General features: G+C 39.3%; 1 protein-coding gene across 4 annotated transcripts in view; it reads left to right on the top strand.

Annotated features, from left to right (window-relative positions):
• Positions 1 to 11,180, top strand: part of ccser2a (coiled-coil serine-rich protein 2a) — a 50,095-nt gene extending 38,915 nt beyond the window's left edge. Inside the window, exons 11-12 of one of the 4 annotated variants that reach the window (XM_058058271.1) lie at positions 758 to 797; positions 6,968 to 7,179. In XM_058058271.1, the coding sequence (XP_057914254.1) occupies positions 758 to 797; positions 6,968 to 7,019 (92 nt within the window). In that variant the 3' untranslated portion in view covers positions 7,020 to 7,179. Of the gene's footprint in view, positions 1 to 757; positions 798 to 6,967 lie in introns of all 4 variants that reach the window. The other 3 variants (XR_009120354.1, XM_058058270.1, XM_058058272.1) reach the window with 3 other exon arrangements.
• Positions 11,181 to 16,867: the final 5,687 nt, after the last annotated feature.

Genomic DNA, 16,867 nt, shown 5'->3' with positions numbered 1-16,867 from the left:
ACAGATAGAACAATAAGGGTTCCGGGATTGACCCCTGCGGAACTCCACATGTCAAAGCCTTTGTAATTCGTAGTTCCTGTCCTCCAGATAGGACCTGAATCAGTGTCTAGCAGTACCAGAGATCCCCACCTAGTTCCCTAACATCTCAAAGAAGATCACATGGTCAACTGTGTAAAAAAAGACCTACCAGAACTAGGTCTACCAGAACTAAAACCGAGCCTAAGTGTGTGTTTATGATGGATCTCATTTGTCCCCTTACCGGCATCAAACACAAAGTCAGTAAGCTGTTGGTATCTAACCAAGAATGACGGGTCAGAGAAGATCTTCTCATTTAGGAACACACATTGCAGCTGCGTATTCGCTGGCCTAAAGAAAGCATGTACAGATAGAACAATAAGGGTTCCGAGATTGACCCCTGGGGAACTCCTCATGTCAAAGCCTTCTTACTTCGTAGTTCCTGTCCTCCAGATAGGACCTGAATCAGTGTCTAGCATTACCAGAGATCCCCACCTAGTTCCCTAACATCTCAAAGAAGATCACATGGTCAACTGTGTAAAAAAGACCTACCAGAACTAGGTCTACCAGAACTAAAACCGAGCCTGAGTTGTTGGTATCTAACCAAGAATGGCAGGTTTGATGAGAAGATCTTCTCATTTAGGAGGGTTTTAATTCTGGATGAAATGTGTGTGTGTGTGCCTCCTTCTTCTTTCTTTTCTCCTTCATCTGCTGCTCTCGCTATCTTAACTGCCCACACAAGGAGTGGAGCACCTAGTGCAGTACTTCACTGACCGTCCATGGTACAGTAGAACCTTTCTCTCTCTCTAACGTGCTTCTTAAGCATGACCTTCTTTTTCTTCTTCTTCGTTTTCTTCTGCATGCCAGTGACATTTTTTTATATTTGATTTATTTCGGTCATGATCATATCCGATTTGATTTCGGTCATTCTATAAGGACAAAAGTATTGGGACATATCATCATTACTGATAATAAAAACGGCTTCTTGTGTTCAGGTTGTACCCAGTGTAGTTAAAAACAAAAAGACATGTGTCCCATGACTTTTGTCTATACAAGCACATTTATTTGATTTGTTCCATGTCATCAAAGGAAGTCAGAACAATGCATGCATCACTATTTATTTGTTTTGGTGCATGTTTTATGTCCGTTCGCCACCAACAATGGTCTGGTTTTTTGCTGCATTTAAACCTTTACGGAGCATGCTTTAAAATGCTTTAAAATGCTTTAAAATGATTTAAATAAATGTATTAAATAAATAAAATAAAATAAAAAAATAGCTCAGGATAAACTGTCCAAGTCTTAATTAAATATTTAAAAATATTTTTGTATTCAGACATTTTTTTTCCTCTGTTTTTTTTTTTAATAATTCTTATTTTTCACTGAAATCCAGCAATGCTTGAAGAATATCATTTTACATTTTTAGATAATTTTATAAATTCTGTAAAAAATTTTGCAAAACATGAACATGTTAATTTAATTTAATTTAATTTAATTTAATTTAATTTAATTTAATTTAATTTAATTTAATTTAATTTAATTTAATTATTTTGTTATTAAGAAAATATTATATTATATTATAATATTTTATTAAAGAATAAATACATACAACTAATTTTACTAAAATTACATGTAAATTCATTCATTTTCTACCGATTTTCCCTCACGAGGGTCGCTGGAGCCTATCCCAGCTGTCTTCGGGGCGAGAGGCGGGGTACACCGTGGACTGGTGGCCAGCCAATCACAGGGCACATATAGACAAACAACCATTCACACTCACATTCATACCTATGGACAATTTGGAGTCGCTAATTAACCTAGCATGTTTTTGGAATGTGGGAGGAAACCGGAGTACCCGGAGAAAACCCACGCATGCACGGGGAGAACATGCAAACTCCACACAGAGATGTCCGAGGGTGGAATTGAACCCTGGTCTCCTAGCTGTGAGGTCTGTGCGCTAACCACTCGTCCACCGTGCCGCCCGTCATGTAAATTCATGTGTCATTGGACGGTGATTGACTGTCTTTGTGATTCACTAAAGCAGCAGAGCACCACGCTCTCACGTCCAAATCACCATTTTCACGAGCGCCTATAAACGCCACAGCCGTCTAATCCAGGCTGGGAATGGAGTGGTGCCACATTAGCGTGCTGGTGTGATGATGATGAGGATGATGATGATGTGCCACAATGACACTCTACTCCTGCGGCGACTCTGGAAATATTTATTTCCGTGTTCAGATTTGTGAAGAGGAGGCCGTTAAAAGTGTATATATATTTTTTTTTAAAGAGAGATATAAAGCGGCGTATGAGCTTGGCGGCCATCGAAGGATGTCTTCGTCGTTGTTTGGGAGCGGCCATTATTTACATGATGGAGTTAGGAGCTCATAATGTTAGCTTTTAATGCGCGGCAGACGGCAAATTATTATTGTTCCTGTATGACATGACGTTGTATAGCTGCTGGAGAGGCTATAAACACGTACACTTACAGTGTACTTAGCTATTTACTTTGCTACCATTACCCTGACTAGTAGTCAAATTTATACATTTATAATATTCCATTCAAATTGTCAGATTTTACGCCAGTGTGAAAACCATTTTAAATCGTTTATTGTGGTTAATTATCGGTGATAAGTAGAATTCCTTATAAATTTAATATTGTCATTGTTAGATTTATTATTATTTTATTATTTTATTATTTTATTATTTTATTATTTTATTATTTTATTATTTTATTATTTTATTATTTTATTATTTTATTATTTTATTATTTTATTATTTTATTTTTTGAATTTTTGATTTTTTGATTATTATAATATATTATATTTATTATTATAATATATTATTTTATTATTATTATTATAGAAGTACTTATGGTCTTCTCAATATGCTTTTTAACATTATTAGAGCCCTCTTGACATGAAATAGCACCCCTATAGTCACAGTTATAGTCATATTACCCAGTATAGTAGACATAATCATAGACAAGAAGACATAGATAGACAGAGATAGAAATAAGACATATAAAGTTGTGTTGTACTGCTGTAATGTACACTACTTTATTCAGTGTAACATTACTCACACCTAGTATAATACACCTATAGAATACTATATATCATCATAGTGGTTTTGAATGTCTTCTGTGTGCTTTATATTTGTATTTTAGTTCATTCATTGATTCAATTTTCTACCGCTTGTTATATATGTTAAATATTAAAGAAATACTATGGGAACAAAGTCCAAATATTACAAGAAGAACATGTAGTATGAAGATTCATTCATTCATTCATTATCTACCGCTTATCCTCATGAGGGTCGCAGGGGGTGCTGGAGCCTATCCCAGCTGTCTTTTGGGGGGGAGGCGGGGTACACCCTGGACTGGTGGCCAGCCGATCACATGGCACATATAGACAACAAGGTGCAAACAACCATTCACACTCACATTCATACCTATGGACAATTTGGAGTCGCTAATTAACCTAGCATGTTTTTGGAATGTGGGAGGAAACCGGAGTACATGCAAACTCCACACAGAGATGGCCGAGGGTGGAATTTAACCCAGGTCTCCTAGCTGTGAGGTCTGCGCGCTAACCACTCGACCACTGTGCAGCCCGTATCTTAGTTTATTTGGTTATTTTTACACTTGAAAATGTTTGATGTAGACAAATAAAATGTACTTAAATATGGATATTTTTTTGGCTAATAATAGGCTGTATTAAATCACATAACTGATGGTTTATTAATGAATATGTTACCGCTACTGACCTACCCCTGGATAGAGCGACAAAACAAATAAAAATAAAAAAAAAAAATCTTAAAATGCAGCCTGTTAGCATTTTAGCTCACAGTGCGATACAAGGGTTGTTTGTGTCTTCCTGTCCAAATCCTTAATGTTACGTTGTTGTATGTGATATTGTATATAGCATATGTATATAGTCATATGTTCAGACATTTCTAAAATTTGTAAAGATGCATCTAGGACGAGTGCACCTAAAAAAAAGCAAAAAAAAGTGGAAAGAAAGTAAAAAAAAATGTACATCAGGAATGAATGAAAATGCTGATGAGGTGTGTTGAAATATCTTTTTACCCCACTAGAGGGCGCTGTGGTCCTTCACAGCCTGCTTTCAGTGTGCTGCATGTGTTCATCAGAGCCCCCAACTCCCATCTTCACACATCATCCTCAGAGATGGCCGCGTTAAGAGAGTTCATGTTTTTAATAGCTTTAGATAGCTTCAGGCGGATATATAGTAAAGAACCCCCCCCCCCCCCCCCCCCCAAAACAAGCTAACAAGCCAAGTCTCCTAAGTAGGATTTGATGTCTGCAGAGGTGGCGGGTCATCAGGAAGCTGCATTTATGCACGGTGAGATGCTGCTGCTGCTGCAATGTTGTATTCTTCTTCTGACCTGAGCAGCTGTAGCGTGGCATTCATCTAATAAGCTTTTCTCGGCTGCCTGAATGCTTGCAAGAAGTCGGTAGTTGTAGCGCCGTGCGTCATGTGTTGGACCAGCCAGGTCACGGGGGGCCAGGATTGTTGCTTTACTGGTTAATCATTTCCACTTGAATTGTGTTGGTGGCAGACCATTAAATTGTGGAAACAGCAAAGTGACAAAAACAAGCTGATATACTGTAGATGAACCCTAGAACCATAGAACCATAGAACCCTAAACGATTTGGTAGGACAAAAGTGTGTTTTTACTAAATATGGCTTTAATATATTTGGTCTGTTTTTATGGAATTGCATGATGGCCCGGATCAATTCAACAATTTGGTCCAATACTGTATATTCCCAGGGCATTCTTCATGTTTTCCCTCTCATTCAAGCAGAATTCACGATTCCTATTCAAAGACTAGGTAGGACAGCGCTAATCTGACTAGATAGGACAGCCCTAAGTCTTACGGTTTGGTGCAGGATCCCAGGTGTCCTCTGAAGGATGAGGCATGTCCAGACAAGAAACCGTTTTTGCCTGGAGATGGATCTACTTTACCAGTCGTTTGTGGTACAAAACGACAGTCCTTAACGTATTTTTTAATGACTGCAGAGTTGCACCGCAAACAAGTGAAGAGAGGCAAAACGGCAGTCCTTAAAATATATTTTATCAACTGCAGTCGTGTGTTACAAAAGGGCGAAAGGAGTGAAACGTTCTTGACTGGCCATGCTTGGGCATCACTTGTTTGTGGTACAAAACGACAGTCCTTAACGTATCTTTTAATGACTGCAGAGTTGCACCGCAAACAAGTGAAGAGAGGCAAAATGGCAGTCCTTAAAATATATTTTACTAACTGCAGTTCTGTGTCACAAAAGAGTGAAAGGAGTGAAACGTTCTTGACTGGCCATGCTTCAGCATCACTCGTTTGTGGTACAAAACGACAGTCCTTAACGTATCTTTTAATGACTGCAGAGTTGCGCCGCAAACAAGTGAAGAGAGGCAAAACGACAGTCATTAAAATATATTCTACCAACTGCAGTTGTGCTTTACAAAAGAGTGAAAGGAGTCAAACGTTCTTGACTTGCCATGCTTGGGCATCACTCGTTTGTGGTACAAAACGACAGTCCTTAAGGTATTTTAATGACTGCAGAGTTGCACCGCAAACAAGTGAAGAGAGGCAAAACGACAGTCCTTAAAATATGTTTTATCAACTGCTGTGCGTTACAAAAGAGTGAAACGTTCTTGACTGGCCATGCTTCGGCATCACTCGTTTGTGGTACAAAACGACAGTCCTTAACGTATCTTTTAATGACTGCAGAGTTGCCACTTAAAGAGTCCTAAATGACTGCGTGTTTGGACCTACGTGTTTGGTATCTTTTAATGACTGCAGAGTTGCATGACAAACAAGTAAAGAGAGGCAAAACGACAGTCATTAAAATATATTTTACCAACTGCAGTTGTGTGTTTACAAAAGAGTGAAAGGACTGAAACATTCTTGACTGGCCATGCATGGGCATCACTCGTTTGTGGTACAAAACGACAGTCCTTAATGTATCTTTTAATGACTGCAGTGCGTTACAAAAGAGTGAAAAGAGCAAAAGGAGTGAAACTTTCTTGACTGGCCATGCTTTGGCATCACTCGTTTGTGGTACAAAACGACAGTCCTTAACGTATCTTTTAATGACTGCAGAGTTGGACGACAAATGAGTGAAGAGAGGCAAAACGACAGTCGTTAAAATATATTCTACCAACTGCAGTGCGTTACAAAAGAGTGAAAGGAGTGAAACGTTCTTGATTGGCCATGCTTCGGCATCACTTGTTTGTGGTACAAAACGACAGTCCTTAACGTATCTTTTAATGACTGCAGATTTGCACCTTAAAAAGTGAAAAGAAGTAAAAACGACAGTCCTTAACGAGGAGCGTCTAGACATGCTTCCATTGTCATTCATGTAGGTCATTCTTGTGGTGCAAAATTGCAGTCGTTAAAAGATCTTAACGACTTATCATATAGTATATTTTGTTTATTATGTATATTATTATTATATATATTATTATTCCACATGACGTTTTCCGTGGGAAAAAAGGCTCCACGCGTCACAACCATGTGCGTCTCCGAAACGTTCCAAAGCCCATCTTTATCCAAAGAGGTGACTCCAGCCGCCGGCCACGGCAAGGTTATTCTCCTCGAAATGCTGACTCAGGACTTCCTGTCTGACTTTGCGTCTCCTCATCCAGGAATAGTTCAATGACTGGCAGCGCAAACACACGTTGTGATGTTAGCGGCAAATAAACAAGTCAAAGAAAATATTGAATATTCCGTCCCGCTTTCATTCAGAATTTTCCTCTCAGAAATATCAAAGTGTCTGATCAACACCCCCCCCCCCTCCAAAAAAAAAAAAAAAAAAAAAAAAAGATGTCATTTCTGGAGCACCATGAAAAAAACATCTCACCATCAGCCTCATTATGCAGTTTCATAACTATCTTCATTTTTTTTTAATCTTTTTGGATTCATCTTTGCTCTTTCCTGCAGCTTCAAATACCTTTCAACCTCAGCGAGCCTTCCCAACCGGGAAGACCGGTAAGAACTCTCACCGAGGGCCGCAGTGACTCGACGAGGGACGCGACGGACGCAGGAGCCCGTTTTGATGATGACGGTCCTCTTGATGCCTTCACGTCGGCACTGAAGCTGAGTCACCTCGTCGGTTTAAGCTCAGGGGCTCAAACGGCAGCTGCGCCGCTCCACCCGCCCGTTCCTACATCCTCGGAACCTCCTCGCCGTCGCACAGGCACGTTGCTTCCTGCCGTCAAATCGTCTTCCCTGAAGCTTTCGTCTGACAGAAGCAGGCAGCTGCCCCCTCCGTCCAGAGGTCTTCCTTCCTTTAACGCCGGCCCCCGGCCTCACCTTCCGAACCTGCGTCGCACCTCGCCGCTTCGGCTTGGCAACTCGGAGAACAAAACGCCCGGTCGCTCGTGTCTCCCCAAGCCAAAAAACCCCTGAGGAGGTTTCCGGCGAACCAAAATAGCCATCACTGCGGACTAGCTCGGAATATGTAGCAGCATGTGGACGCGAACGGAACGTGTCGTTTTTTTATTCCCACGCCGCCGTCTAACTTATTAACTCAATTTAAAGCTACGCCGGAGCCGTGCCCCCGCCGACCCGCATGCACGGAAACATTAAAGACGGCTCAGACAGACGTGACCTTTACTGTGTAGAGCTGAACGGCCCCGTGGGTGAAGGACGGAGGCCAGGAACCAGGCAGCGTAAAAGAAAGGAGAAGGAGGAGAGAGGAAGGAGGTTATCTGACTGGACATGAGGTACACCTTCACACGTTTATAATATTCTACTCAAATTATGCCTTTATGCACACATAACAATCCCTTCCACGATTTTTTATGAAGGAGTACAATCGTACCGTGCTACGGTACTCTTTGCTAGTACAATCACTTTTGATTCGATCCTTCTTTCATTGAACGCTCGAGTTTTGGATTATTTATTATTATTATTATTAGTTTCCATTATGAAATATGTTGTTATCATTACGAAGCTACGATGCTATGACTTCCTAAGTTGTGCCAGTACATCCCGTCCAACTGTGCCAAAGAATCGGATCGCAAAGAAATAAAAATATTATAATAGAAAAAGAGTCTAAATTAATCCAAAAATAGTCAAAACCGTCCGATTAAAAAAACGTATCATATAATTAATGCGATCGCTTTCATGCCATTGTGTAAAAAACAATAAAGTAGGGTTATTTTGTTTATATATTTATATTCTAATGGCAGCAAAAACGTCGGGAAAGAAACAATAACAAAAGAAAATCAAAGCAATTTGTTGTCATACTGCAAACATAAAAGATGCAAGGATGCGTTCAGGCAACCAGACTAATCAAAACACAGATATATATATACGGTATATACGGTAATAACATTGACTGGTGTGTTGTTGTGATGAGTAGATTGGGTATATATAAATAGGTATGTAGTTCAATGACAGGAAACTGGAAGATACAAGACGAGTGAGCAGAGGTACCTGTTTAGTTCGCCTGAAAAACTAGTATTCTTACGCTATGATTAGTACAATATATCCTGTAGAAAAAAAGGTGGGTTTACTTCCTTCCACAGTGGAACTTCTACTAGGTCTGGGTTGAGGACAGATATTCGGGACCACAGATTGTTTTCAAAGTGAGTTCCTGTATCAAAACTGTCGTCCAACATGATACAGAAGAATCTGTTTTAGGAAACAGAAATTCTATTGGTGTGAATAATTAAAGTAAATTAAACAGACCCATTTGGATCAGGAACAGGAAGTCCATGGAAACACTGCAGACAGAGGTGCAGAATCTGGAAGATCTAGAAAGCTTTCTGTGTGGGTTATTGTGTGTAGCGGCTCTATAGGAGTCCACAACACAATACAAAAATGAGCACAATAGGTCCCATTTAAAGACTTGAGACTTGCTCAACATCGCCTTGCTGTAAGAAAAGTATCCTGAAATGACTTCTGTTGAGTATGGAAGCCCGTTTCTACTGAAAAAAAAAAAAAAAAAATCCCAATGGTAAGTTGAAATAATGAGATAAAAATTTGAAATTCTGAGATAGAAAGTCGAAATAACGAGTTAAAAAGTCAAAATAATGAGATAAAAAGTCGAAATAACGCAATAAAAAGTCAAAATTACAAGATAAAAAGTCATAATTATGAGATAGAAAGTCATAACGAGATAAAAAGTCAAAATTATGAGATAAAAAGTCAAAATTTCGAGTTAAAAATTCATAATGATGAGATAGAAAGTCAAAATAACGAGATAAGTCGAAATTGCGAGATAAACAATCAAAATTTTGAGATAAGAATGGTGAAATTATGAGATAGAAAGTCATAATAATGAGATACAAGTTGAAATAACGAGATAAAAAGTCAAAATTATGAGATAAAAAGTCAAAATTTTGAGTTAGAAAGTCATAATAATGAGATAGAAAGTCGAAATAACGAGATCAGTCGAAATTATGAGATAAAAAGTCAAAATTTTGAGATAAGAAAGGTGAAATTATGAGATAGAAATCATAATAATGAGATAAAAAGTCGAAATATCGAGATAAAAAGTCATAATAATGAGATAGAAAGTCAAAAATAATGAGATAAGTCAAGATTACCAGATAAAAAGTCAAAATTTTGAGATAAGAAAGGTGACATTATGAGATAGAAAGTCATAATAATGAGATAAAAGTTGAAATAACGAGATAAAAAGTCAAAATTATGAGATAAAAAGTCAACATTTTGAGTTAGAAAGTCATAATAATGAGATAGAAAGTCGAAATAACGAGATCAGTCGAAATTACGAGATAAAAAGTCTAAATTTTGAGATAAGAAAGGTGAAATTATGAGATAGAAATCATAATAATGAGATTAAAAAGTCGAAATATCGAGATAAAAAGTCAAAATTTTGAGATAGAAAGTCCTAATAATGAGATAGAAAGTCAAAATAAGATGAAGGGGAGCGATCGCATTAATTAAATGACGCTTACTTATTGGATTATTTCAAGTGCTTATTTTCTTTTACTCGTTATCATATTTTACTCGTTATCACATTCGATGACGATGCTTCCTTGCCTTGGCCCAACTCTTCCATTGGTGCCAAAGGAGGACTCGGACCGACCGCGTGCCCTAAGTCCTCTAAACGGCGAGAGGTTTATGTTCCGTGTTACCATCAAACATCTACTGCATGCCGAGCCGAGCGTCCCCCCCCCCAAAAAAAACAATAAACGATGGAGCCGTTGAGGCTATTTGTAGAAAAAGCGTGAGGCGGAATGGGTTTGTTTGCGACGCGAGGAGTCGCCCCGGCCCCTCTCAGCTGTTGTCACTCATCACTTCTTAATGCCCAGCCAGGAATCCATGTCCTCTGTTTGTGTTTGTCAAGACAAACATGATGCCAAGGAGAAGAAGCGGCACAAGAGGCAGGAGGCCCCCGCAATCCTCCGCTGTAATCTCCTAATCAATGTCCTCCTCGGTCACTTTAAGAGGCTGGCCAATCAGTCTCGGGTAAAGCCAGAAACAAAAACACTGCAGCAGCCGTGGATCAATTCCCACACAGGGAACTTACTTAACTTGTTTTTGCAACAACACTTTTTGTGTTGGGGGGAGAAAAAATAAATCTGAAGCTGCTTTTGCACCAAAAGGTGCAAAAAAATGGTTTAGTTGGATTGCAGCATTCAGTGGAGTTAAGTAAGACGTTCACAGGAAGGCCACCAAGGGGCCTCCAGAGATGGAGAGATGGAGAGATGGAGAGATGGAGAGATGGAGGGATGGAGGGATGGAGATATGGAGGGATGGAGGGATGGAGAGATGGAAGCATGTTGTCACTTTTCAAGCTTTCCTTTTCACCTCAACTTGGCTGTAGATGACAAATATTGGAATTGGTTCACACATTAAAGACCTCAATAAGTCATAGCTTTTATAGGTAAGACAGAGTAGTAAAAAAAAAAACTTTCAAGAATAATGTTTTTTTTTAAAAAAGTTGCCGATTTAAAACAATAAAGTCAGAAATTTTACGAGGAAAAAGTCCATTTAGGAGAATAAAGTCGTGAATTTTATGAGAAAAGTGTTAATATTACCTTTATCTAGTGGTGGTGTTATCAGGACTATTTTGTGGGTGTATTTACAATATTTACAGTTGACTAAGAGCTAATATATTTTAATATATGAACACATTAGAGTGATTATGTCATTAAAAAATAATAAAAATAAAAAAATATTTTTTTAAATAAATGTATATAATATATTATATATTATAATAATTTATTAATAATATTTTAATAATACAATAATGTATAATAATAATATTATACATTATTATTATTATTATTACGATATTATTTTTATTATTATATAGCCTTATTAAAACTATAGGAATATTTTAAATTTATTTTAAGACATTTAAAGACAAAATAATCATCAAAGTATATATATATTTTTTGTTATATTATGCTTATTTTTGTTAAATGTTTGTTAAATGGCCATAACATACACAGCATGTACATTATATATTTTAATATATACTACAATAAAGAAAAATAATGTTATGGTCAAATGAAATTAAATCCTATCATATATAATTTAATAATATAATAATAATTTATTATAATAATATATTATATATTATTATTATTTCTATGTTATTTTTATTATTATATAGCCTTATTAAAACTATAGGAATATTTTTTATTTATTTTAAGACATTTAAAGACAAAATAATCATCAAAGTATATTTATTTTCTTTCTTTGCTTATTTTTGTGAAATGTTTGTTCTATAGCCATAACATACACAGCATGTACATTTTATATTTTAATATATAATACAATAAAAAAATAATATTATGGTCAAATGAAATGAAATCCCAACTTAATATAAAAAGGAAGTTGGGACTTCTCATTGCTGCCTCTAGTGGCCATAACAAGTATCACAATCCATCGACTCATTCTTCCCTGCAATGATTTTGAGGTGAAAATGAAAGCTTGAAACGTCAGTCGTTGTAAATGTAAAGTTAGCTTAGCATGAAAGTGTCAAAGTGCTAAGACCGTCATGGCTTTTATTTCATGTTGGATGTGGATGTGGATTGTGCAATATTGTGACTGTTCAAGCTAAAATATCCTAACTTGATGCACTTTAAATGATTGTGTATGATGTCTATGCTACGTGGAAGCTACGTGCTACGTGGAAGCTACGTGCTACGTGGAAGCTACGTGCTACGTGGAAGCTACGTGCTACGTGGAAGCTACGTGCTACGCACAGCGGACGCCATAAGCGGGTCAGTTGATGTACATGTCGGACACATGAAGGACATTCTCCCGTGTGTATTCTTCCTCTATGGTCGTGTTACCGTGGAAATAAATACATGATTGATAAACCTTTTGAATGGAAGTTTTTTTTTTATCCGGAACCAAAAGTCCCGATCCGCTTCCTCCGGCAATGCTTTCAAATATTCAGCGAGGCTGCAGGCGAGACGGTCCAACTCCAGCTTGGAGGAGATGGCTTGTGGTTGCGGTTAGCGGGTGAAGGGTCGATGTCTGTACAACGTTTGATTGTACACCGCGGACGGCATTCGGGTTGAGGTTGGGAATAGTCCGTGTGGGCGTTTATATGTAAGATATCGTTTTCACAAACAAATCCGAGGAGCGTTCCCATGGAAAATTCCTCCCGGTATTGTTTGTCTTTGAGTGCTTTAGCCGCGACGCTGAGATGAAGAAGACACTCGAAGAGAGTGTTAGTCGGTAACAGATCAGCTGCTGGGGCCGCAACACGGCAGGCACCCTCCATCACCTCCGACTGGCCTCCCCTCTCTCGCATGAATCCAATCTCAGCGTGTGGTCAAGTGTGCTGCAGAGACATATCTGCTGCCTGAGTGACCCGCCGACATCCACTAAAGCATCCAGACGGCAGGAAGGTAAGACCTGAGCTTACTTGTACCTCTGCTAACATTTCATGTTTGTGTACGGAATGCTGGAATGATACAATCAATACGTTGAAGTCGTCAATCATTCCAATTAGTTAAGATGCTGGAGGAACGGAATGTATGGAATTGGTGGAATGTGACTAAACCAGAGAGGAACCTAAAGGAGGGTCTTCAGGAATCAACAACAGAAGACTAATGAGATAGATGGGGATGTTCTCTGCCGGAAGTCTCCAAGGAATGCTGGTAAGGAATACGGATGCTATCGAAGATAATCGTTCATTCATTCATTTTCTACCGCTTATCCTCACGAGGGTCGCGGGGGGTGCTGGAGCCTATCCCAGCTGTCTTCAGGCAAGAGGCGGGGTACTTCTAGACTGGTGGCCAGCCAGCCAATCACAGGACACATATAGACAAACAACCATTCACACTCACATTCATACCTATGGACAATTTGGAGTCGCTAATTAACCTAGCATGTTTTTGGAATGTGGGAGGAAACCGGAGTACCCGGAAAAAACCCACGCATGCACGGGGAGAACATGCAAACTCCATACAGAGATGGCCAATGGCGGAATTGAACTCGGGTCTCATAAAGATTATGAAGATTCTTAATATTTTGACACTTTCTTTCTTTATTTCTTTCATTTTCTACCGCTTATCCTCACTAGGGTCGTGGGTATGCTGGAGCCTATCCCAAATGACTGGTACACCCTGGACTGGTGGCCAGCCAATCACAGGGCACATATAGACAAACAACCATTCACACTCACATTCATACCTATGGACAATTTGGAGTCGCCAATTAACCTAGCATGTTTTTGGAATGTGGGAGGAAACCGGAGTACCCGGAGAAAACGCATGGGGAGAACATGCAAACTCCACACAGAGATGGCCAAGGGCGGAATCGAACTCGGGTCTCATAAAAATGATGAAGATTCTTAATATTTTGACTCTTTATTTTTTTTCATTTTCTACCGCTTATCCTCACTAGGGTCGTGGGTATGCTGGAGCCTATCCCAGATGACTGCTACACCCTGGACTGGTGGCCAGCCAATCACAGGGCACATATAGACAAACAACCATTCACACTCACATTCATACCTACGAACACGGGGAGAACATGCAAACTCCATGCTGAGATATCTAAGCAGAGAATCGAACTTAGGTCTTCCCGAGCTTCTGACTGTGTGTCTTACATGTTAACCACTTGACCACCATGCGACTCTCATACTAGTCAAGATTATTTGAAACTGAGTGGTACCAAACGTTATTCTAACCTGGAATCGGAACACTAAAATCCAATTCATAATCCCAACACAATCCCAAAGCCTAGAAGGAACCAGTAAACCTAACCCTAAGTCCTCAATTCTAACCCTAATCAAAACCTTTATCCAAACCCAGACTCACAAGGAAAACAATCAGGTTTTTATTAGCAGACCATGTGACCCTGATGACCTCATCACGGTCGGGTTTGGTTTGATGAGACTCAGCACCTCCAAACTGTCCTCCCCAAGAAACCCCTCCACGGCTCATTTCACTGTGACCAAATCTGCACCGCAAACAGCCCACGGACTGCACCTTTCAGAACCCCCCTCCCAATCACAACTGATCAGGAAGTCGCATTGTCCGGTTGTTGTTTAAATCCACCGACATCATTCCGAATTGGCAACAACACATCCCTTTCTTGTCTGGGAACACATGAAGCGCTTGTCCAATATCCAAAGACGCAGCTGTGTGGCGTTCTAACACTGACACTCTGTGATCCGCTAACACTCTCCCCCGCCGAGCGAGAGCAGAGAAACAAGCTTGTCTACATGGAGATGTTTGATGGACAGGCTCATTCACTGAGTGTTTTCCATCAGGGCGCCGTGACGGGACGCGTTACATCCATTCCGTCTCCCAAAGGAAGCATGTGCAGGTAGATACGCTTTGATTAATTACTTCATATATGGCTTTTATTTTAGATAAAGCAGCAATTTATGCAACGGCCACATCTTCCTGTCACTATGCTAACGGCTAATGGATGGAAATGGGATGAGCGTTTGCTGACTGGCCATCGTCTGCAGCATTTTTCAGGAATTAGCTATTATTATTATTATTATGTGACAAGAACATCGACTGTAGCACTTTTATGTTACAAATGGAGACTTCCCGAAGTGGAACCTCTAATGGATGTGTGTCAAACTCAAGGGCCGGGGGCCAGATGTGGTCTGCCGCATCGTTTTATGTGCCCTATGAAAGCTTGGGAATGTATTTCGTCTTTTATTTTGACCAAATTTTCTGCTCAACTTGAATGTTTCTATTTGTGCAATAGCATGGGACCTCGGTTAGAGTTCCAGAAGGTTTGCCTCTAACCAAAACGGACTTTAACTAAATACATTTTTCCCATAGGAAAACATAGTTTTCCATGCAGAAAGCAATTGGAAATTCATGTAAACGACAAATGGAAGGGATAAATGAACATTTACCAATACTCTAATCCAAACCTTAACCCAAACCAAAACCCTGATCCATACACCAAACCCTAATCTAAATTCTATCAAAACCTGAACCCTAACCTAACCCAAAACAAATAGTCTAATCCAAAACATAACCCAAACCAAAACCCTGATCCATACACCAAACCTTAATCTAAATTCTATCAAAACCTGAACCCTGAACTTGAATGTTTCTATTTGTGCAATAGCGTGGGACCTCGGTTAGAGTTCAAGAAGGTTTGACTCTAACCAAAACGGACTTTAACCAAAAAAAAATTTCCCATTGGAAAACTATGTTTTCCATGCAGAAAGCAATTGGAAATTCATGTAAATGACAAATGGAAGGGATTAATGAACTTTTGGATGGATGGATGGGTAGATGGATGGATGGATGGATGGTTTGACTCTAACCAAAACAGACTTTAACCAAATAAATTTTTTCATGTTTTCCATGCAGAAAGTATAATAATAACTAATAATAATAATAATGTGACAATGTACAGCATAAACAGTAATTTGTACAAATAATTTAAATACTTTTGAATAAATAATAATTTTAGTACAATAATATAATAATAATTTAAATTTGAATGTGTTCCCAAAGACACAATGTGGCATCAAGATCAACCACCACCACCTTCCTGTTTTGAGTTGTTACCTGAAGTGGCCCCCCTCCCTCAATGTTTCTGTATTCAGTCCTCCCTGGAAGAAGTTTGTGACATATTGTGGAGATCTTAGCGACGCTCTTTGCTATTGGCGCCGTAATCGTATCTCACTTTGCGTAAACGCTTCTTAATGTTCCGTTCTTAATGAACGAGCTTAACGGGCACGCCGCTGGCTTTTATTTAACAATTACTGAAAGGCGATGATAAAGGATCGATCATCTAACGCCGCATTTGATATTTCCACGGTCTACATCAAATCCAAATCACCATTAATCAAACGTAATGAGTTGCAGACGAGGAGGAGGTAGCGGAGGAGGTAGCGGAGGGGAGAGCGCGGAGACTAATTCCACAAGAAAGAGAAAAATCAAACTGCTTTACAGATCAAAAGATGTTTCACACAGCAGGGGTGGGGGTGCTTCGCTGAAAAGTGGTCAGAGTGAGACTTCATCAGCACCGCCTTAATTACAGGTGCAGCTTAGACTCAAGCCTCTAATTGGAGGAGAACTGGTTGGAGGTGCCAGGTCCGAACAGATCAATGGCAGCCTCTCCAGAGAGCCTTGAATGCAACGCTACCGATGACAAATGGAGTGGGGGTGAGGTGGGTAATGCTACCTCAAACCTGAGACCTAACAACCCAAATCCAAACTTTATACTTAACCAATACTATAATCCAAACCTTAACCCAAACCAAAACCCTGATCCATACCGCAAACCCTAATCTTAATTCTATAAAAACCTGAACCCTAACCCAACCCAAACCAAAACCTTGATCCACAGACAAACCCTTATGTTAATTCTATCAAAACCTGAACCCCAATCCAAACCAAAACCCTGATCCATAGACAA

The sequence above is a fragment of the Doryrhamphus excisus genome, chromosome 20, assembly GCF_030265055.1.
Source record: "Doryrhamphus excisus isolate RoL2022-K1 chromosome 20, RoL_Dexc_1.0, whole genome shotgun sequence".
In the NCBI taxonomy this organism is placed as follows: Eukaryota; Metazoa; Chordata; class Actinopteri; order Syngnathiformes; family Syngnathidae; genus Doryrhamphus; species Doryrhamphus excisus.
The sequence above is the reverse complement of the archived record's forward strand: the minus strand, read 5'-3'. Positions and strand labels throughout refer to the sequence as shown.